This window comes from Erithacus rubecula (genome assembly GCF_903797595.1).
Source record: "Erithacus rubecula genome assembly, chromosome: 3".
Taxonomy (NCBI): Eukaryota; Metazoa; Chordata; class Aves; order Passeriformes; family Muscicapidae; genus Erithacus; species Erithacus rubecula.
Genome location: NC_136689.1, coordinates 38,278,100 through 38,303,925, shown reverse-complemented (window position 1 = coordinate 38,303,925; position 25,826 = coordinate 38,278,100). Strand labels below are relative to the sequence as shown.

Sequence of the window (25,826 nt, the reverse complement as noted above, 5' to 3'; positions counted from 1 at the left end):
AAACTTATATTTAGTTGAAGTAATTCTATTTTGGATATATATAGTAAACCATCCTTTATGTGACTTAAAAATGCACAGTTGAAAACTAGTGAATTTGGACAGATTCCCTTTAGAGGAAACATGAGAAGGAGTCAGGGAATAATGATATTTCCCCTACAATCGTTGATACCAAACAAAATTAAAACTTCTTTCTTTTTTTTAATTAGTAATTATAGAGATTATATTGATGGTTCTGGATCAAGATGGCAATCAGGTAATTTTGTGCTTGCAAGAAATTCCAACTTAAATTAAACCTAATGATTTTCAAGTTTTTGAACATTATTGCATTATTCTCCTGTTGCATACAGAGTGTTTCCTCTTTTATTTCTTCCTCTTTAACGTCTATTGATCTGCTTTTGAGAGTACCTTCACTCACCTGCAGGTTCCACACTAGGAAAATCGAGTGTTCATGATGAGATGGCAGTTTCATAGTCTACCAGTTGTAGCTCTTTGCAATATGAAATATCATGGTTTTATTTATAATTATATTTCACGTACAAATATGTTATCTGAAGTATCATTAAAGTACTTCATAACAATATGAATTCCAATAATGAATTGATAAGATCTCATGTTAATTGCCATTATCCCAGCTAAACTTCTGCTGAATACAATGGGAATTTCTCCTGTAAAATGAATATTTCATACAGCCCTTGCAAAATATCATGTATTTATACACCATTATTGATTAAACAAGTGTTGCATTTGAAGTATTTTTCTTTTATTGAGAAGTTTCACAAGCCGTAACTTGCTAAGCTGTAATTTTAGAATGCATATTGTCTTAACTAAATAATATTTGAAATAAAAGTATTTTTATCAGTTAAGATACTGAGCTTCACAAAAAACATGTACTAAGTTCTATTTTGCAGCTTTTAATATAAAAACTGTATTAAGAATTTGAATTATGCACTACAAATCCAAATTTGATGTCAACCTTCTGTAGTTTCAGTGCTGTTTGCTTAAGGGTGCCATATAATAACAACACAGTTTAGACATAATGCCTGCAAGCTGCAATGATTTTTTCAGTTCTTTGAGTAATTTGAGTAAATACATTATCTTCTGTCAGTGATGTTTTCTTTTTGGATAAAAGTCTTATTCACACATATATGCTCATCTTCCAATTAATGCTATACTTCTGTGTTTTAAAAAAGTGAACAAACAAGGAACTTGGAGTGCTTGGAAGTGTATGAACTTCATGGGAACTCCTAAAGTTTTTGAAGCACACAGATACTACAAGTAGATATTAAATCTGGTCCTCCTAGACTTTGAAGTCATATTGTTGCTGTGACACCAGAAAAGAAATAGCTCCATAAGTGGAATAACAGGGAAATCTAAATTATGTCCTACTTGGTCATTGCTGTTTGCTGTTATCATTCTAAACATATTTCTATTCAGAAAAAAAACAATTGAAGATCTACAAAAGAAAAGGTCCTGATTTATTTACTTTTTGTTTGTAATACAAGCCACTGACAGGAAAAGAGAAGGCAAATACCACAGAACAGGGAGCAATGAAAAAGGGAACATGTCAAAGAAGTAAAGGTTTCATGGGTGTCCTAGCATAACTGAAGATTTTAAGGTTATAATGGCAAGACCACAGTGTATTGAAACAGGTTGATATAGAGGTAAAAATGAAGCAAAAAAAGCTAAATCAAAATTGTTTTTCTGCTAGCATGCATTTTAGATTATTATAGCATGACTTCCACTGTCACCTTGAGGAGAACCAACTTACACTTCACTTTAAGCAACTCAGAGGAAATGCAAAGCTTCGTTTCCTCTTACTGATTAGTAAGAGAAGACCTAGAGAAAATATGTCAAATTGAATTTCACTTGACTTTCTCAAGACATCTGCCAAAAGGTAGTACAACTAGAAACCCCAGCAATATCAATCATGTAGTCTTCCTGATTCGACTAGAAATGTGTCTCCCTGTGGTAGAGAAGGATGTTTTCTGTGTCACTTTTTTCCTGTGAGAGCACAGTTTACATCTGGATGGTCTTTAGACACTACTATTTGTGATTATCTTTCTTCTTATTAAAGTAGCCAGCACAGAAATTCATCAGTAAAAAAGTAATAATAGTTCTGTTGTGGACTGGTTAACGTTGGTATTTGGATTTCATCACCCTCTCAGTAGAATTTTTAATCTTGACATAAGATCACTTTGGAACAAAAAAAAAGAAAAGAAAAGTTTTTGTGGTTGTAAATTTATACATAAGACTTGTTGATCCTCAGGGTGTTTCTGTGAGAGAAAATGTTAGAATATCTAAATTAGCCTCTGAACTGTAGTTTAGAGATAATGGTACTTACAAGAGGTACAAGGCTGCTGGCTGAAGTTCAGTACTTCGGGCAAGATTCTTTGCCTAGCTTCCAGATCTAATAGTTAACTTGGAAAGATTGTTTTGTGAACTAATGTTCTTTAGTGATACACTGTTTTATAGTGGAAGTCTGCTGATAAGGTTTTATTTAATCTCTGGGCCTGACAATGTATAAGACTTTTATACACAGGATTAAAAAATTCTAAATGATAGATTTACCTAATTGAAATGGTCCACATCAAATATACTATTATAATGCTTAGGGTAGAATGAAAATAAATTTCATAACATCAAAATATATAGAAAGTATTGTGTTAGTCTATGTTTAAAAAAATCAGTTAAGAAAAGTACATTTATCATATATTTATCCTTTTGAATAAATGTGACAAAATTTTAACAATTGTTGAGGTACATTAGTACCACTTTTCTCATGGAGTAATTTAGTGATTCATAGAAAGGGATTTTCTTTTGAAACACTTTGTCACTTACATTGTCTAATTTTTTAACATTTTAGATTATCCTTTTCTTGTTCCCACCATTATTGGGAAAACAAGTCAAGCATTTCAACTTGGTATTTATATCTAGGAGTTTTAAACACTGTAAGCTGTTAATGTACTACGGTAACAAAATGAGCTGCCCTCCTGATTTTACTCTTCTCATCTACAGCATTGGCAGGAATTGCTGCATCACAAAGGAAGGTGCACCAGATCAGTGACCCTGTTCAGCAGATTCTTATTCAGCTGCACAAAATTATCTTCATCACTCAAGTATGCATTGCTGTTGCTTCTGACATTCTGTACTTTTTAGTCATTTGCTGTTGTCAAAATGATGTTACTGCAAAGTGCTGCTAATTTAGTTACTGTTCTTTAAAAACAACAGAACTTGACATTTTTGCAGATGGTAGGATGCTTTAAAAATATATCATTAAAATAAAGACTAACTTTGAATATTAGTATGTGGAGGATGGAAATAATTGAGTCATATGTGAAAAAAAAAAAGCTGTGGCTCACCTCAGAAAAATGGATTTTACAGTAAAATATTTTTACAACATTCTATCATACCAGCAATATAACTACTTAAGGAAACTATCATATACTGACATAGAGAGTTAATAAAATGCTTTTCTCTGTAGTAATAGTTTTGAAATAACTTTGAAGTTATATTGTAATTATCAATACATAGTACTACTCTCTTGGGAGTTTTAGTGCAATAGATGAAATCCTGAATATGTTAACTATTTTGAAATGTCAGATATTTTTCAAATTTAAGACTTGTTTTAAAATTAAGTTTAACTGTTTCATAATGAGAAAGAGTTGAAGTTATTTCATGCTGATTCCAAAGCAAAAATATAACTGAGCTGATACAAAACTCGCCTTGAACTCTCACCTAAAAATGTGTTTGAAACTGCTTCATTCTGCAGAAAGATGGCTACCATGCTGCTATTTGAAAAATTTGCTATTATCAAATAAGCAGCTTTTAATTTTCCAGAATGAAATGTTTACATTTGGGATGTGATGTTTATCACCTCAGGGCTTTTGGGATGAATCAGCCAAATTTGTTTGATTTTGTTTAGAACAGATCAGTATAATGGAACTTGAGTGTGCTTTACATGTCCATTTTTTTTTTTTTTTTTTTTTTTAGTTGTCAAGCTTATCAGAGCAGGTAATACAAGAATTAAATTATCAAAGAAAACAAACATTATTTAAAATAATTGGAAATTATATCCTTCTATCAGCAGAGATGAGACAGTTCAGTTTTTATGTGATATATTAGGAGTATGTCCAAGGTGCTCATTAGTGAGCCTATCCTCTCTGTTGAAGGTTTTCTCAAGTGGCTTACTAATTAATATGAGTTATTGGAATGTGGCTGCTCAAAACTGAGAAGTAACAGCAACTCAAAAAGTGGCTCAGAATTGACCACTGAAGCTGTAGCAACAGCTTTTCTCTGATTTCAGAGCAGTCAGAATCCACACCTGTACTTGTTTACTGTGTTCCACATGCCTTCCTTGCACTTGTTTGTGTTCTTACAAATCTAAGGTTGAGTATTTTTTATAATACATAGCTGTTTTCTCAAACTGTTACATATTTCAGCTGACAGTTCTAAACTGAAGTTCTGCAAGGAAGAGTTCTTGCCCATTAGTTCTTGGCTGCAGCAGCCTTCCCTGTTTCCATGGGAACGAGAATCAGAGTGATCTCTGGAAAACAATGTAAGAGAAAGCTTTTTAAAAAGCATTATGTAAATCCTTGGCTTTTTTTTTTTTTTTTTTTTTTTTTTTTTTAACTGATCTGACAACTGATCTCATTAAAACAAAAGTTAAAATTGAGTACTACTGCCCGAGGCAACTCTAAGTTTCTCAAGCACTGGACTTGTTCTTTACTATTTCTGCTTCAGAATATCCCAGTATCCCCATGGTACATTAACTACACACAGTTGATTGCAGTGGTATGTAATCCATAGAATATGCTGTAGGCCTTTCCTAAGGCATCATTTTTTAACTCTCTTATAGGCTAAGGAACACTCAACTTCTGACTTAAAGCATATGTGTAAGGCCTTAACTGCATGAGAAAAGAGTAATATCTGTCTGTTTAAAAAAAAGAAAATCTGCATGCCAGCAACTGTCTGGAGAAGTCTTTTGTCCTTAGCATGTGACTTTGATCCCTGGTTTGTCAGAGCAAATCAGGACTCCTGTGAGGCCAATAAAGCCATTCTGAATTTTTAGCTAAGAGCAGTAATTTGTTCCAGTGGGATAAACATCTTTATAATGTGTACTATGTCAGTGTTTGAATGGGAATCATTAGTGGTCAGCGACTCCCTAAGTAGTCAAAAAGGTTCCTGATTCAGTCGAGTGGTACTTCATGAATTTACATCAATTAAATTATTATAAGGTATATATTAAATGGTAGAAAATCATAGTTTTTTCAAACAGTATCTGCAGGTGTAAACAACAATACAGAATCAGTATAGAAAATAATAAATTCAAAAGGGTAGTACATATCATAGGATGATTGGCAGACTGGGTTGGTGTTACTGCTGAAACTGTACATTTACTGTTGTAGCATAAAAATTATTTTAAAGGAAAATACATCCTTTGAACTCTCTATTGAAGACTTTAAGTACCATAGAGTATGATTTATGGGGTTTTTGTTTGGGTTTTTGTTTTTTGTAAATAGAGATGAAAGGTATGTTCTTTTTCAACCAAAAAGATACAGGAGGAAAGAGTATATAAAGTTATGCTTTATGGACAAGTGAGAGGTAAACATAATCAGGAAGCTTACAGCAAAAGGGATGCTCTGAATTGTATTAAGACCCATAAGAAATTTAGAAGAGGCTATTGAAGCCATACTATGCATATTGAATGAAGGTCTAAGCTTCTTGATATTCCATTAATTTCAAATGAAACAGCCTATTATAGCCTATGAAATCCAGTGCAATGCTCTATGTGCTTTTAGAAAAATGTCCCAAACACTAGCACTTTGATCAGGGAGGCAGATCTGGTATTTACCAGTGTAAGGCTAATAAGGATGTTTGCCTTCAAGACTAGAGGAACTGAGTTACATGGTAAGCTAAGCCTAACAGAATGGGCAAACAAAGCAGACTTATATGTCATTAAATCAAATCTTATACTGTTGTTTATCATTATGCCTTTAGATATCAATGTTTCTTTCTGCAGGGTAGCTACATTTCTCTATAATGGCACTTCTGAATGGGTCATTTTTTATGGCAGGTGTAACTGAATGGTGAAAGTGTACTTCTTTGTTTCATGTAGTTTCCTCCAGCTTTGAGATGCAACTTGAAAATGAGAATCATTGGGAGATTCAAGAAGTCCCTTCAGTCAGCAGAGCAATCCTTGTAAAATGAAATGAGAAGTCAAAAAGGTTTGACCCACCATTTACTACTTGTGGTCAAGTTTGTCTCTCTATTCCATCATACTATTGATAGTAATATCACAAAAATATAAATGTATGAGTCCATTTTGAAAAGGAAATGTTTAGAATATTCTCTAACTGTCCCATATTTGGTAAATATGCAGTCTCCTTAAGTGAGAAGTTTCTTCAGGTTGGTTTCAAGTTTAAGGTATCTTGTCATTAGAACTCTTTGTGTAAATGGAAAAGACCTGCTAGCTCCTAATACACAAAACCAGACCTCACCTCATCAGAGATCAAAAAGACAAGAGGAAGGACAGTATAACTAGAGGTTCTGTAAGCTCTTACTTTATGCAAGCTCTTCTTGGTATGTTCATAATTCCTTAATATTTTTCATATTTTGTACTGTACTCCTACTCAGAGCACCTTGAATACAACATGCCTTGTCCTGTTGTTGCAGTGTGTCATCAATTTAAAAGTATTGCAGATTTGCAATAATGGCCTGACTGAAGAAATGTGCTTGCATGTTTTCCAGTGATGTGCTGGATGGTCTCCAACAGAGAAGGATGTAATGACTAAAGTCAGAATTTCCAAATTTTCCTTTAAAATCTCCTAAGAGGACTGTAATCAGCAAAGGATTTGAAATTTACTTCCTTGGTATATGATGGGAGACTGAAGCTATTTCATTTATGAACTGATGATAAAGCAGTTTTTAGATATATTATTGTACCTAAAATTTGATGACTAAGGTGACTTATTATCATTCACATAATTCTCCTCTGTAACTTAATTTGATTATCAGCTACTTCCACTGAATTATGGAATCTTTTGTGTCATTGTTTGCTACCAAACAGACTGATCTCAAATGCCAGATCCTTCTTTTGATTTTGTAATAATCAATCTGAGGTGCTAAAACTTCCTGGAAGGTGGCACATTGGTAGTGCATTAGAAAGGTGCTAAAGATGCTTCTTTCTGAGCTGTCAGTTCCATGCTGTCTTGTAAATGAAATTGGGATTTGCATAAAAAATTCCTGTATTTCAGCCATAATATTAAATCTAAGAAATACCTGCTCATTGTGTATTGAGTTGATGTTTTCAGAAAAGGATATCCAAAAATATGGTAAGAAAAATGAAGTGTTTATTATAAAATTAACCAATTTTTTAGGTGTTTAGAAATAAAGGAAGTTTTTTGTAAAGGTTATCAACTGCAAAATTGTGTTAACTTCAAAACCATTGGATGTAAACCTGTAGAAAAGGGAAAACATACTTTATTTAAAAAGTAAATGGCAATGTAAATTGAAAATGTTTGAAACATTGAATGCAATTCTGGGCATTCTACCTTGAAGGAAAGATCATTTGGATATCATTTGGAGGTAATGGGAGGAACTTGAATAGAGAAAAGAATGAGGTTGAGCTCTTACAGCAAATGTTGTTATAAGGTTGTACAATTTCTGGAAATAAAATGTTAAAATAATGTGCTTTTAACTGTGCCAAATTAGAAAATCTAATAAGAATTACAGACAAAAGGATTCTACCACTGATCACTGGTGAGGTAAAGGTCTTCCAACAATAGAGATTATTCTGTTTCTGTAACTGTAAAAGTGTTGTCATGCTGGAGAAATATAGAACTGGGATTTCTCTCCTGTACATGAAGGTGGTCCTATCAGAGTTGTTACCAGTGGGTATTTTCAAAACTAGATGTTTTTAAGTTTAATGTCAGTATCATTGCTCATATGATCAAATAATTGAACTGACTTTCAGCTTTCAAAAGTACTGGAATTCTTCTATTTGGAATTATACCAGTTGAATATCAGCTAACAATTACACTTGAAGCCACAGTTTTAAAAAGCAGAGTCATCAGCTGCTTCTCTCACAGGCTCGAGATAATTCACTTTCCTGTTTATCTTCACACAAATTAATAGTTTGTTACATTTTATTCAGATCATCTGAAGAATTCAGTGCTTTATACTAAGTGCAGCTTGCAATGTTCAGTGTTTCTGGTGAGAAAAAGATAGGATAAGGATAAAATGTTTGTAATTGTGTTCACCACTTTTTTATTAATCTAAGAAGTACTGAAATTTATTTTGACTTCTGATTGCACTGGGAAACATAAGAAAGTGTAAACTGCCTCCTAGAAGTCTGAAGTTTTGGCAAATGGGAAGGATGGACTCTTACAAGTCTCTTTATTTTTTTTGTCTCTTTTTTTCTTCCCTAGCTGTTGCAAAGTTCTCCTGAACTGATTGAACCCAGTATCTTCACAGCAGATGGGCATGGGATACATCTTTCTTCAGGTGGAAATATGTTGCTTCCAGATGATAGAAAAGGTAAGCAAAGCATCATAAACTTCTGTAGTGGCATATATATTTCTAATACCAAAGCAGAAGGAATTGCTGCTCCAAGATCAGTCTTTAAAGACAATCAGACCACACTGATTTTCTGGGGGGGTTGGTTTTTTTGGGGGTTCCTGGTTGGTTGGATTTTGTTTTGTTTAATTCTGGGTAAGATATACAGTTCAACACTGCTGGAACTTACTACTGATTGAAGAGAGGACACTTCGAAATTATCAAGAAATATCAAAAATGCAAATAATATATGGTTAATCCATGAAAATTAATAGAAATGTTTTTAACTGAAAATACCATAATTAGGATTTACCTCTCCTTGAGTATGGTTTTTAAACCAACTCTGTTTAAATCCTTATATTGTTGTTTTGTCATGTTTGAAACAGTTGTAATGGGTTGATTTAATTACAGAGCTAGATCAAACTGTGTGAACTTGAGGAGGAAAAAATGCACACACACACACACACACACACATATCCATATATACTTCAGAAAATAGATCAATAAATGTAAATTCTACTTTGGACTAGTGATACTCAGCAAGACAAATCATAAACACCATGTATAATCAAACCTGCCAGCTGTGGCATCACCTGGGGTGGCAAACTACAATTCCTGGTTCAGACACTTTTTTCATAATATTTTTTTTGTGCAATGGACATAAGTATTAATACATAATGTATTTTGGTAATTGTGCCATTTACATCTTCCTAAATACAGAAAAAACTGTGTTGCAATCCATGGACTAGAGGATAGACTAACACTAAAATCAATGGTGCCAGAAAAAAGAATGAGAAACTTTAGTTTTGATAGCCTTTCTATTGAAAATAGCATATCTGTTCCACAGCTTATTACAAAAACCAAAATTAATACTTGGTGTCAAGGGTGGTGTTTGAGTAGGAAATGAGTCCCTAACAGTTACTTTAAATATGAGCATTATTTTGTTCCTGGAGATGATAATGCAATTTGTTGAGATGCATATTAGGTGTAATTTTTGAATCTCTTAACCTGCAGACAATACTTTTGTCCTCACAAATTGCTGCTGGCTGTGTGCCCTTTCTCCTGTAAATTTCCACTGTATGTGGGAAAAAATAAGAAAGTTGCATTTCTGAGTTCTGTTACATTAAGTCATTAAATTATTTTTCGTTAGTTAGAATATTTCCACAATATGTGTGTGTCAAATGTTCATATCATGCTATAAAATGACCCCACATTTTGGGGGTTATTGTGCTAAGTAGGAGTTACTGATCATGAAGCATCTGTCTTGTCATCATGTTTGAAGTGGAATTGCTAAGAAATGAATAAAGAAGCACAAATCCCAAATTCAGTGGTATAACATTACTTGCCTTTTACTTCAAGGCATTCTTGGCACTTCTGGCATGGCAGAAGGGATGACATAGGAGCAGTTGCAGGTAAGCTGCATATTTACCTATATGTATTCATTTATTAATCTTATTTCACTCATATTTCACTGAAATAAAGTTATTTTATGTTGTAGACTAATTGAAGGGGTTCTAGAGGAGTGTGGTTATTACAGTTTCTCTTCTAACAAGTCAGTCTAGTCACTTTAAAAAGAAAAGGTTAATTACAATGTGCTAAACCCAAATGTATCATCTTCCTGTTTATGTGACTGCAGTTGACTTTAAACTTAGTGCAGTATGTGGTTTATTATAATACATGGATGAATGAACTGGAAGAAAAGTATGTGGGACATATTAACTAATCTAAGCTTTTATTGGCCACATCTGTTTTCTTCATTCAGATAAGAGTCATACAAGTGTGGCAGCAATTTCCTCACATTTTTTCCCCAGGTAAACTCACATCTTAACAAAAGGTTAATTACATAAAAGTATATTTTATTTTCACACTCTGCCATTACAGGGTTTAAAGGATAAAGCTGATATATTCAGCAAAATATTAGAGTACAGCACAAAAGCCAGTTTAAGTGTTTACTAGCACTAAAGTGCAGGGGATGAAAAAAATGCAAATTCTTTTCAAATTCAAAGGCAAATTCTTTCTCCTCAAGATGGTATATCTTTCCTGCAGCAAAATTTTGACACATGAAAGAAAACATATTAACTATATAATGTCTCATATTTTTTTACCTGATATCCTATTATTTATCATCTCAAATATTCTTTAATGCAAAAAAACATTAACTACTTCAGTCAAGTAAGATTATTCTTGTCTGTACATTCATCACCACTTTAAAGTCTGGGAGACTGCAGTTAGGTTTTCTAAAACAAACATAAACCCTCCCCAACCCTTGCCCTTCCTATTATAATTTCTAGTTCCTGGTGTCTCAGCAGTTTTTTCAGTTATTTTTTATGTCTGTGAAGTTTTTTATATGAAGTTTTTTATATGATTGAAGCTTGAAAAATTTCTTATGGTGGTCTGAATATTTCTATAGGCTACTCATTAAATTGGTATGTCAGCTTGCAAGTGTCTTGCAGCTGCCAGCTCAAAGTATTGAAAATTATGATTCAACACTCCCAAAATAAAACAATGGTTCAATCTTTAAACCTTCAGGGTGTACTTGAATTATGTTTACAGATTGCTTTTTCATCCATGAAGTCTAACAAACTTCTTTATAAATGTTTTCAAGTATTTTAAAATTTTTGCCCCAGTGATAAGCTCCCAAGATTTGATGCTGTAGAAAAAGTATTGCACAACTTATGAAAAAAAAAGAAAAATACATCAAAGTCTACCAAGTCCTATTATAAATATACAAATGTGTTGTAGTTTTATAGACTTTTATCTCACAAACAGACTAGTAAAAAGTGTCTTAGTTTAATTAACTGTAGTGAAGGAGGTGAATATGCTGAATAGGGACTTCACTGTGTTTTTGGTTTTTTTTTTGCAAGAACTACTACAGAGATAAGGTATCTGTTAAAGGAAATCAGAACCATAGTGTATCTCATTTTGAAAGGCCATGTAAGGATTGCTCCTCACAGGACTTCTTAAACTTAAACCATATTACCAGGAGCATCATCCAGATACTCCTTGAGCTTGGACAGGCTTGATGCTGTGATCACTTGCCTGGGGAGACAGTTCCAGTGGGAACCTTTTCCTCATGGCCAATCTGAACTTCCCTTAGCACACCTTCATTTCATTCCCTTGTGTCCTATTGCTGTAAATGTAATTGCTGAAATGTAGATCATAGTTCAGGATTGCAGGCACATATGCTGGTACTTTCAACATATGAGTGTCACAGAAATGCACATGGGACTAACAGCACTGAAATAATTAGCTGTCTTTTTTTCCTGATTTATTCAGAACTTTTTTCTGCACTGCTGGAATTCCTTAGAGAGTAGCTGTTCTGCAGAAAACTAACTTAAGAGTCTAAATCTTTTAAAATGTTATTTTAAGGGAGGCATAAAAATTATCCTTTGTAGCTATATGGGATGACAGTGTAGTATAAACAATTCTTCTCGATCCTGCAGAAGGAAAAGAGTGAAAGAACAAGCAGTACATTTTAACACGTATGTAAGGTCTGGAGAAGGCCAGGAATATTCATCCTTAATCACACTGGTGGATGTGTTATGTCTTGGATGTTCACAGGAGCACAGGAAAATTGGAAAGAACCTTTTGTTTCCCCTGAGTCATGCAATTTCTTTAGCACCATTTGTAGTATATTACCCACAATCAGTGTTGATCTGTGCTTTCTTCATGGGATTTGTAGCAAAGACAAAATTGATGTTGGAGTGAATTTTGGGGGAATTGAGTGAAATCTCATAGGTGTGAATCACCTTGGAAGCTAAGTTGTATGTTGTCTAGATTTGATTTTTTTTAAATTTATTTTTAATTGCTTTGATTTGTTAATGGTGTGCACATAACAGCTATTGCAGGTTTTGCCCAACTCCACTGCATGTGTGTCACTACAGCATGTCCTGCCTTTGGCTGGCAGACACAAGAGAGTTGTACTGCAGCCCTGCTGTTGGTCTCTCACCAGCCACATGTTTTTTCACTATGCTTTTTGTGGACTGACCATGGCTGGATGCCAGATCCCCACCAAAGCTGCTCTGTCACTCCCCTCTACAACTAGGCAGGAGAGAGAAAATATAACAAAAGGTTCATGAATTGAGATAAAGACAGGGAGAGACATCACTCACCAATTCCTGTCACAGGCAGAACAGACTCGACCTGGGGATATTAGTTGAATTTATTACTGATCAGAATCAGACCAGGATAATAAGAAGCAAAACAAATCTTAAAATTACCTCCCCCACTCCTCTCTCTCCTTCCTGGGCTTTACCTTCTCCCCCAAAGTGGTGCAGAGAGACAGGGAATGGGGGTTACAGCCAATTCATCACAGGTTGTTCCTGCCACTGTTCAGGGAGAGGAGTCCTTCCCCTGCTGCACTGTGTCCCCTTCTCCAGTCTGAGTGCTTCCCATGGGATACAGTTCTTCACAAACTGCCCTAACATGGTCACTTTTCCACCAGATGCAGTCCTTCAAGAGCAGCCTGCTCCAGGCTGAGTCCCCCACAGGGTCACAAGCCCTTCTAGGAAACCTGCTCCAGTGTGGGCTCCTCTGTCCATGGGTCTGCAGGTCCTGCCAGGAGCCTGTTACAGCATAGGCTCCCATGGGTTCACAGCCTCCTCTCAGGCATTCACCTCTCCAGTGTGGGTCTCCCCCGGGGCTGCAGGGGGATCTCTGCACTCCCACTGGCCCCCATGGGCTGCAGGGGCACAGATGTCTCCCCATGGGCTGCAGGGAATCTCAGCTTTGGTTCCTGGAGCATCTCTTGCCCTCCTTCTGCACTGTCCTTGGAGTTGTTGCTCTCACATATTCCTTTCACCCTGCTCTTCTCTGAGCACAAGTAAATCTGAACAATAACTCTCTTTTAAACCTGATATCACAGAGACATTATCACCATTTCTGATTGGCTCAGCCTTGGCCAGCAGTAGTCCTGGAGCTGGTGGGCACTGGCTCTGTCAGACAGAGGAGAAGCTTCTGGCAGTTTCTCACAGAAGCCTCTCCTGTAGCCCTCCACTACTAAAGCCTGTCCATGTAGACCAGTTTGAATACTCCTATTTGCTGTGATGCATAATTATATTTGGTTCCCCTGTCATTGCTAATTGTTTTCCAGACAAGGTTTTACTCCCAAATAACATATTTTTTTCCTCCAGAAAACTGACAGACCATACTTTATCCCTGGCTGTCAAAAACATGTCTATATTTCCAGAGAACTTGCCATGTTTTCTGAAGCGTGTTCTGCTCAGTGCCATTCAGAGCCTTCAGAACTTCAGCATTTTTTTTTCCTTTTGCTGCTCACACTCTCTCCAAATAGCCAGAGTCCAGTTTTGATAGCTTTCCAGTATTGAATGATTCATTTGGCTAGCAGACACGAATCATTAGGTTTCACCTCAAACTCTCCAAACAACATAAGCAAGCCAGAAGAACAGATCAGTTTCCTGAGCTGCACTGCAAGTCACTTATCGGCATCCACCACTACCTGGTTTTATTCCATTACACAGTAATTGGTTTGCAGCCTTCACAGCAACATACCATCAGCCATTCTTGCCTAAAGCTGTTTTGAGCCTGGCTCTACTTCCTCTCTTTTACATACAGTGAGACATTTCAGAAGCAACTGCAAATTTTCCAGCAGAACCTCAATCCATTCTGTGGCTTTCCTTTGATCCCCTTCTTAGAAAAGTGTTCACAGAAGAGCTTTAGGAAAAAGTACTTAGAGTAATGAATATCCATATTTTGTTTGCTTTAGCAACATATAGGGCAATACTATTTTTAAACTTATGTTACAGTAAGAGCTTTAAGAGATTGAGTTTTTAATTTTCTAAGTTGTAATGATGAAGCATGTGTGGGTCTTTCCCAAAAGAAACAGAATTACAGTGTTTCTAGCAGGAAACAAATTGCCTTCCCTTCAGCTCATAATATGTTTCTAGCTTGTCTAGTAGAAATGAGAAGGAAAAGAATTTCAAGGGCTCAAAAGTCCTTAGAAGCTACATAAAAACACCACAAACTTGATTTGTGAAATTGCAAATGTTTAAAGGTCTTTTCCATTTTAGGGGCAAATTTCTTCACGTTTTCTGACCAAGCTGACATTGACATTATCCATTCCTTATAATGTAAGGCTACAAGGTGAATTCTGGTTTAGAGCAAAGCATTCGTGTGTGTGCTATGGTTAAAAGGACTATTAAATGCAGAATAATCAGCTAGATAAAATAATAATGCAATCTCCTACATCACTGTGGAACACACTTAATAGAAAGAAAAATCTGAAAATATGTTGTATTTATTTTCTGGTTTGAGGGAATTCATATGCATTGTCTTTCTCTCCCTTCACTGTTGCCCTTTGCCGTGCCCTTCTGAAATTCCAAGAATATAAGATGAGAAACCAAACCTTAAGTGAGGTGATGACATGAGAATTGTAGTAGGACAATAAACAGTATAAAGAGTTAAAAATAATTCAAGCAACTTTATTGGGTGATGAGAGAAACATGAATTCTTTAGAAATGGACAGATTCATAAGAATAATGTCATGCTGCTTTTTTCCTCCTATTTTCATTATAGTAGTAATTACTATCTCAATAGCAGTCATTTCATGGGGATTAATGACCAGCTGAGGATAATGACCCTCAGCTTTATCTTGAATAATCAACTTGTGCCCATTTATCACTAATCTCCTGAAATTACTCAGCACTCCAATTGTATTAGTTATTTATACAGAAATTTGGTAAACATGCATAAAAAGACCCTGTAATGTTTCCAAATTATTCTGCTCACATCCATTGTGCCACTCTTTCCCTTTTCTACCTTCTCATTTAATATTATACTGCACAAGGGGCAAGCTCCTTATTTGTGAGGCTATTTACGAATAAGGCAGTGAATACCAGTTTTAGAATTTCATCCCACTTTTTTATATTAAAGTACACATGTAATACCCAAATTAATGCAGAAATCTATTTTTAATAAATTGCTTGAAGAGATCTAATCCAAACAGAAACTCAGTTATAGGAAAAGTGCAGTGGTCAGAGACAGGAGATGTGTTTAGCTGAGTGCTCTGTTGTGGTTTTACTCCCATGGGCACCCTCAGCACACACAACCACTTGCTCAATCCCCTGCAGTAGGACAGGTGAGAGAATGGGAAGAATAAAAGTGAAAAAGCTCTTGGCTAGGTATAAAGTCAGTTTAATAGGTAAAACAGAATCTGCACCTACAAGCAATGCAAAAGAAAGAATTCATTCTCTGTTTCCCAGCAGCAGGCAGGCTTAGCCTTTTTCAGTAAAGCAAGACTCCATCAAGTCTCACAATTATTGGGAAGACAAGTGCCATAACTCCAAATATACTGCCCTGCCCTTCCCCTCTTCTTTCCTCCAGCTTTTATTGCAGAGCACGGTGCCACGTGGTGTGGGATATCCCTTTGGTCAGCTGGGGTCAGCTGTCCTGGCTGTGTCCCTTCCAGCTTCTTGTGCACTCCCAGCCTAAGCACTGATGGGGTGGGGAGAGATGCAAAAGTGGCCCCGGTGCTGTGTAAGTGTTGTTTAGCAATAACTAAATCACTGGTATGTTGTCAACACCATTTTCAGCACAAATCCAAAACATAGCAACATGCAAATTACTGTGAAGAATTTTAACTCTAACCCAGCCAAAAGCATACAAGCTCAAATGACCATGTCTGTTTGTGAGGAATGCTTCAGCATTTGTTTTGTAGGAATAAAAATGTTTGCAATGCAAATAAGACTAGAAGGAAAAGGGCTTCACAATCAAATGCATATATTGATATCTTGTCACATATAATTTCTTAACTTTCTTCAGTGAAATTTATTGCATTGTTATTGGAATTTTAGAAATAGAGAAGCAACTACTTATGTCATTAGGAAGCACTATTTCATGATGAGCAAAACTGTCAAGTCTGGCTCTAATGATAGCTATACATTTTTAACTACTCAAAGAATATCTCAAGGTATTATCCCCAGAAGGATTATATAGCTCAGGAATGACAGAAAATTCCAAACTCTGTCTATTTGAGGCAGCCCTCATTTGTATTTGGTCTATGGTCCATAATTTGAAAATAGAAATGCATTAGTGGAGCTTTTTCTGCCTGCAATTTTTTACCATGTTAATCAACATAATGTGCCTCTTTAATCCTGTTAGATGGCTAACGGATTCAAATTTGTACTTCATTTAGTTAATGTTTTTTTAATGTTCTAGACCATACTGAACTAGACAATAGATGACAGTACACAGCTCCAACACTCCTGGAATCTAAAATAGATCTTTTGACTTCATGATATCTAGGTGATTTAAGACATTCTGCTCCTTTTTATTCTCGCCTGGAACCATTTCCACTAATGTTGTCAGGTATCTGTTAAATTGTTTTCTTCTTCCAAATGGTTATCCATGTAGATTCCTAGTTCTCACACATACAAAAGATTGTTTTGACCAGCAAGTGGTCATACCAGCATTCTCCTGAATTGCACTTCTACACAAGGAGGTAAAAAAGTTTGCCAAAGCAGAGAAGTACTTTTTACTATTATTATTATTATTATTATTTTGCTATTATTACTATCATCATCATCACTACTAAACATTCACGGCTGCAACAGTCTGTCATTTACCCCCCTGCAGTTCTGATGTCTGCCAGCTGAGGGTCTGTGTGGCACTAGAAGTTTCCAGTCTATTTCCACAGACCAGCATTCACTTCACCTTTTGAGTCAGCTGTCCTTCCACGAAGAGGCAGTATTGGCCTATTTTTCTTAACTCACAGATCCTACACAAATTAAAAGCAATATGAAAAACTGGGTGTAGCAATTGATCCTAGCTTTCATTTCACCCAACTCCTGGGGTTAGGCACTGACTAATATTTATCACATTGATGAATAATACAGAGAGTTCCAATGGCAAACATTTGGCCATGAGGTAGATTAAAAGACACTTGCTGGACAGGGTTCACTGCTGCATATGGTGATTGTCACAGTGTGCCTTTTCACCTTGCTAGACAGATAATTTTAACCAAGTTGTTACAGCTGAACATATAGGCTGCATTCAGAAGATACATGTCCAGGCTTCATGGTAATGGTAGAAATGTACAAAAAGGATGACTTATAAACTAGGAAAAAATGTATGCTTTGGATTCTAGAGTATTACAGTTCTTCATGTCAAAATCAAATGATGTGAAAAACTTATTGCTAACTCTATTTTTAGAGAATTGCAGAAATTTTCTGGTTATTTCATGGGTGGACAGCAAACTAATAACAAAGATAATTCTATTTTTTCCCCCTGGTATTACTATACCATAACAAGACATTTTTCCCACCTTGGTTAGTAAGTCAGTCTTTCAAATTTTTAAAAAATTTTATTTTAGGCTTGTTTTTCCTGTGAGTCTGAATGATAAGGATGTAGAAGAAATTGTTTATTGCTCTTTAGTAACTAGTTAGCATCAAAACTTATAGACTTGGCTCATCTTAGTACTGCTATGTATAAAAGATGGGTAACCTGGCTGTTATTTATGACATTGTGTGACATGAGCAGAACAGAGAAGTGATCCATCTGGTGCAAGTACCAGAATAATCTGATCATGTGGTAGGATTGTCATTGATGCAAATCCTCTTCCTTCACTCAAGCTGAGGATTATCTTTAGCAATGAGATATGTGGAAAGGTGCATTCCACCTCTTGTTGGAAAAAATGAAAGAGCATCTGGCCTGAATTTAGGCTGACTGGTAGATACCAAGTCATTGATACAGTTCAGTGATGTGCAGACAAAATTAAGTGGTGTCCTAACATTAGAAATGCCTGAAGTCCACACTACCTGTAGAAAGAGTGCATGTTTATAAAGCTGTCTGTCAGCATTTGGACTGTGGGAATGTCTGTTTTCAACAGCAGGCAGATGGCACTGGTCCCTTGCAGAGATCACATGCCCTGGGTTCTCAGACATTCTTCTGTGAGCTCTCCATCTTTGAGTAGAAGCATCTGTCATCACAGACTTGTTTGGCCAAGATGAGATGGGTTTACTCTTGCAGTTCTGAAGCATCAGAGATATCTGCATGATGGAGATTGTGCACAGAGCACCAATAAACTCTATCAAAGAATATCAAATAAAAAGGCACCTTCCTACTTAAGCTGGTCCAGAAAGCTCAGTGTAGTCTAAAATCATTCTTGTACCAGCATTCTTATACAGCCACTTAACAGTTAACACTTTCAGTTGAAGTAAAGGGGAAGTTTTTTGAGTTTGCCTTTTTTTGTTGGTTTGGGTTTTTTAGTGGAGGGGGGGGCATAGGGTATTTTGTGTTGTTGGTTTGGTTTGGTTAGTTTGATTGGGGGGTTTTTTAGGCTTTAATGGTTTGGTCTGGCTGATTGATTTATCTGATAAGATATCCTTTTGTGTCATAGCAAAATGGTGTTTAAAGGCATTTTGGAAACTCTTAGACTAAATAGAGGACAATCTGAAAGTTTGGGAAGAGACGGAAGATGAAATTGACCTCAGTGTTCAGGAATCAGGGCCATAAAACAATAAATTCTTTCTTAGCTGTTTCAAGATCTCTTTAATGACTATGGCTAGAGGAGGAATTGCACAGAGTTACATAGATAGGTGTTTTGATATAGGGGTGCAAGACAAAGCAAAAGCTATTCCAGGATGTCAGTATAGTACTAACAATCACAATGTTCCTCTAAGTACTGTAGTTGTGTTCTTTGTTTTTGAATACTCCCTTTTTACTAGTAGAACATCCATTTACTGATAAGGGAAAGTCAAATCTTCATGTTCATACAGATAATTTTTGGGCCTCATCACACTATCAACTCCAGTTTTGAAAGTTAATTTGAAAGCCTTTACTAAGACAATTTAGGGGAAAATTATATAAAAAGAAAGAAAAACTGTTTTTCTTACTGTGACATTGTATCTGTAAACCCTCTCAATCTTCTGAGTCTTCCATGTTTTCTCGGAGTCTTACAGTTCTAGAAATCTGTGCCATGGAAGGATCTGAAAGATTTTAGCCTTTGCAGCACTAAATGAAAGCATTGAAGAAAAGAAACTTTGGCCTACCTTGCTTGCCCATATTAATAACATTCTAGTGTTGTTTTCTTTATTAACTTGTGTGTTACAGCAAGGACTAGCCAGAAAAGTTTTGTTTGCTTTTTTTCTCACACAGGTATGAATTTCATGCTTCACTTAACAAATCTGTGCCAGTGTCATAATTTCAAAAAAACCCCACAGTAGTAAATGTATGCTTAACAGTAGCCTTAATTGAGTACTGAAATATCTGAAATATTGTCAGGTCAAGGCTAGCCATCGGAACAGAAAGTGAGTTTGTCTCACTGGGCAAAGAACTGATAAAGAAAAACTAATGAGATAGAAGCTAGGAAATGAGAATACATGTAGTGCAGAGCCAAGAACAACAGGAGACAGAATGCAGGAATACTGAGGAGGAGATTGGTATGGGCAGAAGGAAGAAGGACTGTAGCTGGGACTGACCAAGAGAAGAGAGAATGGTTTGCAGTTGGGGCAGGTGGTAGACACACAGGACAGGAGTCAGGCTCAAAAGCTCAGACAAGAGTGGATCCAGGGAGAAATTATTAACAGCCTTTCAATACTTCAAAGGGACTTAGAAGAGAATTTTTTTTTTTTTTTTTGCCAGGGCCTGTAGCAATCACAAACAATCAACAGTTTTAAAGTTAAAGCAGTAGATTTAGATTGGACATAGGGAAGAAATTTTCTGTGGCAACAGTGGGGAGACACTGGAACAGGCTGCCCAGAGAAGTAGTAGATGCTCTATCCCTGGAAGTGCTCAAGGTTGGATGGGGTTTTCAGAACCTAATGGTAGTCTTTCCTGCCCATGGCAGGAGCATTGGCCTACATGATCTTTAGAGACCTTTTCCAGTCACAACCATTCTGTGATTCTAATTTTTGCACAGATATGGTGCCCCATCAAGGATTATGTTATCCACATAGCAGGCTGAGTGGAAGTTTGCTGTCAGCCTTTACTCCTTTATTTTTTACTTAAATGCACTTGACTTTACAACTTTAATAACAGTTTATGGATTTCTATCTACCATTGTTGAAGTGTGCATGCAAACTACGAACTAATTTTCAATTTTTTCTTTCCTCATTCCTGGAATACTTCAATATCCTTCAGTACTTCAGTAATCAAAATTAAAAAACACTGCTTCCCAAGGGACCACATGAAGAGAGGAATGGTTGCAAGACCTTTATGTGTCTGAGTTATACAAATTGTATACAAGTAGTCTGGGAAAATTTCAGAAGAGGTTTCACACTTGGGTTGGATACTGGTAAAATTTTGAGACAAAACCAAAACAACCACTTTTATGTTTTCACAGCATTGATTATGAGAAATCTTTACATAATTTTTTCTTAGAATAATTGTAACAATATAATACATCTTGATTATGAGACAAGTTTCACCAATATAAAGGTGACAGATAGATCTCCATCACTTTCTCTGCTAATTTTCCATGTAGTAAGCTAAAGAAAAATTAGAAAAGGATATCAAAGTGATGTTAAAGACTTGCTTTCAACTAGTTCTCCATAGTGCTGAAGTTCCTGGACATGTTACATCAGCAGCATAAGTTAAAGCTGTCCCCACAAATACATTATGTTGCATTCAGGCTTCATTGATTATCTGTGGGAGACCTTTGCACCATACTGCTCTAATTCTATTTGTGTGCTGTGTAGCTTAGTCCATAAATTTTGAATCAGAGGATCATTAGACAAAGTAGCTCCCTGTGTGTAGCATAAATGATAGAATTTCACCCAGAGATTTCTGCATCAAACTCTTCTAGAGTATGAACTAAAACCATTTATTTTGATAGACTTTTGAGGCTCCTTGGCTTCTACATCATGCTCATATATCAGCTTTCTGCTGGCAGCACAAGGATTGATTCCATGCCTGGTGAGTGTGAAAGGTGGGAAATTCTTACTTCCAACTGCCTACTAATCCTTTTCCCCCCAGGTATCTCTGCTATCCAAAGGGAACAAAGAACTATCCAGCCAAAGAAAAGAATGTGTGATTCTAAACGATGGGTTTGGAATTGTTCCTAATGAAGTCAACCTGCCTGTTCTTCAGCAGAGGCTGATTACAAAAGGGTCAGGTTTTGTTCATTGAACAGCATAACAAGGTGGAACAGCTTCAAGTATCATTTCTGGATGATACTCTGGCTTTGTTTACAGCATAAGCACTTTACAAGAAGCATTGTGAAAAATGCTTCTATGTTTATACATTAGGAGAAAAGCACAATTCTCAACAGTGCATATTCTTTATTTTTAGATTATTTTTTAAGCTGTTGCATAGTCAGGTTTTCTGGAATGATGGTTCAGTAGCCTTATTTATATTCATATATGCCTTCATGTAAAGAAAAAGAGCTTTGTAATATGACCAGACAGAAAATATACCTAGATTCACTGTACCAGAATTAGAAACAGATTAAATACCATCAGCATAATTTTAATGTTTAGAAGGAACTTCACTTCTTATGTTTGGATAGTAGCAAATTCTAATGCTGATGTGACACGTTAATAGTGACTATTTGCCACTGGCATTGCTTCTGAAATCATTGTTATTTTAAAACCAGCTGGTTTTACTGCTATTTCTGTCTTCATATTTTATGTCTGTAGCCACACACTGTATAGATCTGTGTACATAAAATGTATAATGTACATTTATATACATTTTATATACACATTCATTTTACTCATTAACAGACCTAAGTAAATTAAATACATTTTTACTTCTAATCAAAAGTGCTTAAGGACACTTCCAGAATTTCAATATTTATTCACTGAGTTAAATGTAGATTAAAATATCTCACCCCAGTAGGAGAAGCTATGTTTTTATCTACAATTTAGTAAGGAATTCTTACTAAGTGCAAAGGACAGTTGCTACTGTGGCAACCATAATTGTTGCCAATAACCAGGATGTGCTTGGTGTTTATCATTGTTGAAAATTGTTAGCTTTATAGTCATCACATGATTACTTGTAAGTAACTTGATACAGATGTATGTTGTGTACATTTTTCTTCATTTTTCCCCCAGGGGTTCATTTGTAACTTTAAATAGCTAATTGGTATTCATTTCATAACCATTTAAGTGTATGATTTTACCATTGTGACTTCAATACCCTAAACTGTGAAGCAGTGAAAAGGGGTCCAGTGGACAATGCAAAAAAAAAAACCCCAACAATAGTAATAAACTGATCCTCTTTTCACATGCATGTTGTGTTGAAAGCCATGAGGCACTGCCTTTGCATCTATACAACCATGCAATATTGGTAGCAAAGGTCTGTTAAGGGTCAAGGTGTGTCATTGCTAGGGTATCACCTAGCAGTGGGTACAGTTTGCACCATGAATCACCATGGGTGATGCATTTCCTGCAATGGTGCCACTCAAAATTGGCTCCTATTCTGGTTCAGACTGTTAGTTTTGCTTTGCTAGAATGAAGAAAGGGAATGCAGTATGGTTAAATCTGATGGATCATAAAGCAAATCCACACAGTATATGACTGCCAATGGAAGTGACATGGTTATTTTATCCAAAATTCTTCATTTAAATTCAACCTTGATATGTTCTACTCAAATAGTGTATGAATTCTAATAATAATTTTCCACTGAAATAACATATAACAATCTACACTTAAAGTAACCCATTTCAATATAATTTTTCCAGAAATTTTTATAGTTTTCCAAACTTCCAGTGTGCACTGAATGCCTTAGAAATACTTTTGACTTTATTTCAAGCAAGTTTTGAAGTATTATTGTTTGTATTTTGTCTGGATTTGTATGATGTTAATTTATAATTTATGGCATTGTTTTTGTTGAGAAGTGGAATATAATTAATTACTCTTACTGTGTTTCTTAATGTATTTTCAGTTCTTTTAACTTTGAAGCAAATTTGGTGCTTGTTATTGTGACTGAGAAGTGGAATGCTAGTAGTGACCAGCAGAAGGGCAGTCCAGTAACTTCAAGACAGCTCCAAGTGGACTGGTGGCATGTGTAACCACCAAGGCTTTGATTTAAAGCAGGAAATCAGTGGTCTTTTCTGTCCCAGTGTTCCATAAGATTATTTTTCCCACCCTGGCTGCAACAGAACAGATATGCTGACTGCTATAGGAAAGAGCTGCTGCATTTTGCATGTAGGGCAACCAGTGGCTACAGAAGATCCATTATCTAAGCTGTTAAATAGTTTATGGAATGAGTACATAGATGCTCTCCACTGAGACCAGCTTCCATTGTGTTTCCCATTGTATGAAAGGTAACAAGAGCCAGTTCTGACATTAATGATTTCTGTAGGGCTAATTCTGTATAGACAACATGGGTAAACCATATTCAGGGAAACACAGAAACCAAAACGAAGTTGCTCAGTATCATTCAGCAAGTCATCAGCAAAGTTGAGAATGGAATTGACATATCCTGGGTTTCAATCCAGCTTATAAGTGGCATCCTTCAATGTGTGTAGCTTTTTTTTGCTCACATGTTTGTCCTCTTTAAAGTAACCTGTGCAAAAATATGAGAAACAGTCGTAGCTGTACTTATTATTTAGCTAATTGAACAAGGTCTTGTAAATTGTGGTGCTGTGTTGAAAAACTGTACTGAACTACAGCTAATTTTGAGAATTTGTGAGTTAATCTAAACTGTGATTTATGCAAGTCTTTCTTTCAGTTTGTTTGGCTGCAGTGGAGTACCTGAAATTATGTAGTGTTCTGTCTCCTATTATTCATGCACTTACTTTCTACAGTCATCTGATTACAAGTACTTTCTCAGGAGAATGTACTGTGTGTGTGTATTCTGTAGCCTGATTTACATATGTTGTACTCTGTCTGAATCATTTCCCAGTTCCCTTTCATATCCCTGAATAATCAGATGTTGACATTGGACCAAATCATGAGTTTCATTCCATAAGGGAATTCCTGTTTACAGGCACAAAATAATGTGTTTAAAGACTGTTTCTTAAAGTCATTGGGAATCTGTGGGATTAGGGCCTGGTTATTGGTATTTCACATCAAGAAATTCAACTAGCTAAGGAACTTTTGGAATTATAATCATTAAAGAAGAAAGGCCAACCAATTTCCATGCTGTAAACAGGAAAGCTTCTAGTAGTGACTTCTCCAAACTGAATAATAGACAGAATTTTAGCATGTATGAATTCTGCCCTACTTCTGCTGGGAAGAACCAGCAATTCTGAATGACTGCATATCAGGAGATGTAAAAAGAGGAAGCCACTTGAGAATATTTGGTTTTGACTGTATGAATTCACCATGCAATTGAATTAAAAAACTCAGCTGAAGGTTTCATCATTCAATTTGTCTAGACAGATAACAGCAATTGGAAACAAAGGTCTTCTAATTAATTTTGTTTCGTGACTTGGAGGAAGCTAAAATATATGAATATTCTGTGTTCAACTGTACTCAACAGGAGACAGTGAGAATCGTGATGAGAAAACAAGTAATTTAAAAGTATTTGACATTTGAGTTCTCAAAATTCCTACCAAACTGAAACTTATTTCAATGAAAGCTTTATGTCCAAAATTTAACCCGTTGCCCACTGTTGTATTTTGACCTATGTTTCTAGTTTCCACCTGCCAGGACAGGTTCCCTGACTTAAACTCTAATTGCATTTAGTCACTTTTGCTCCAAATTTAGGCTTGCTGTAGCTTCATTGCTGTCTTTTGTCTGCCTCCATTTCCACTGGTGCAATGTAAGCAAATACAGATAATTTCTAGTTGAGAGTTTGCTTAGCAATGGAATCTGTAGTGAGTTACAGACCAAATAGCCAATGAAGACACACATTTTTTGTGTATATATATATATATATATATATATATATATATATATGTATGTGTTTGATTTTTTAAGTTAATATGTTTGAAATCTTAGCAGTCCAATTCAAGAATCACTATTGATCTAGATCTCGTGCAGGAAAAAAGAAAGAATAATAATGCAATTACATTGTTTTACAAACACTTTTTAGCCTCTCCCCATTTGGGGCAGTGGTGTTCACCCTTACACTGCTCCTTAGTGTCCCAAGGTCAGTGGTTTGATTCTGGTGGGGCTGTCAGCAGTTGTAGTCCTGTCCTAGGAAGAACAGGATTTTCATATTGATGGCTCCATCTTCCTTACTCTAGGATCCAACATTTGGGATCATTTTTCTAAATTTGCTAACACACTATTACTCCTTTGCCTTTTCTTTGTTGGTTTGCAGCTCCATGAGATATCTGGATTTATAATGTATGGTGCATTTTACTTGTACTGGATACTGGTTTTTTGTTCTCTGAGATACCTCTAACCCCAGTTTTGTCCAGGACT

The 25,826-nt window shown here is 35.8% G+C and overlaps 1 protein-coding gene across 1 annotated transcript in view; it reads left to right on the top strand.

Annotated features, from left to right (window-relative positions):
• NEK10 (NIMA related kinase 10) overlaps positions 1-25,826 on the top strand; it is a gene marked incomplete at both ends in the record, with an annotated part of 184,126 nt that overhangs the window by 74,572 nt on the left and 83,728 nt on the right. The window contains 8 exon segments of the mRNA XM_079299350.1: positions 207-253; positions 3,025-3,116; positions 6,116-6,174; positions 6,176-6,209; positions 6,213-6,224; positions 8,427-8,535; positions 9,913-9,950; positions 9,954-9,965. Coding sequence (XP_079155476.1) covers positions 207-253; positions 3,025-3,116; positions 6,116-6,174; positions 6,176-6,209; positions 6,213-6,224; positions 8,427-8,535; positions 9,913-9,950; positions 9,954-9,965 — 403 coding nt within the window.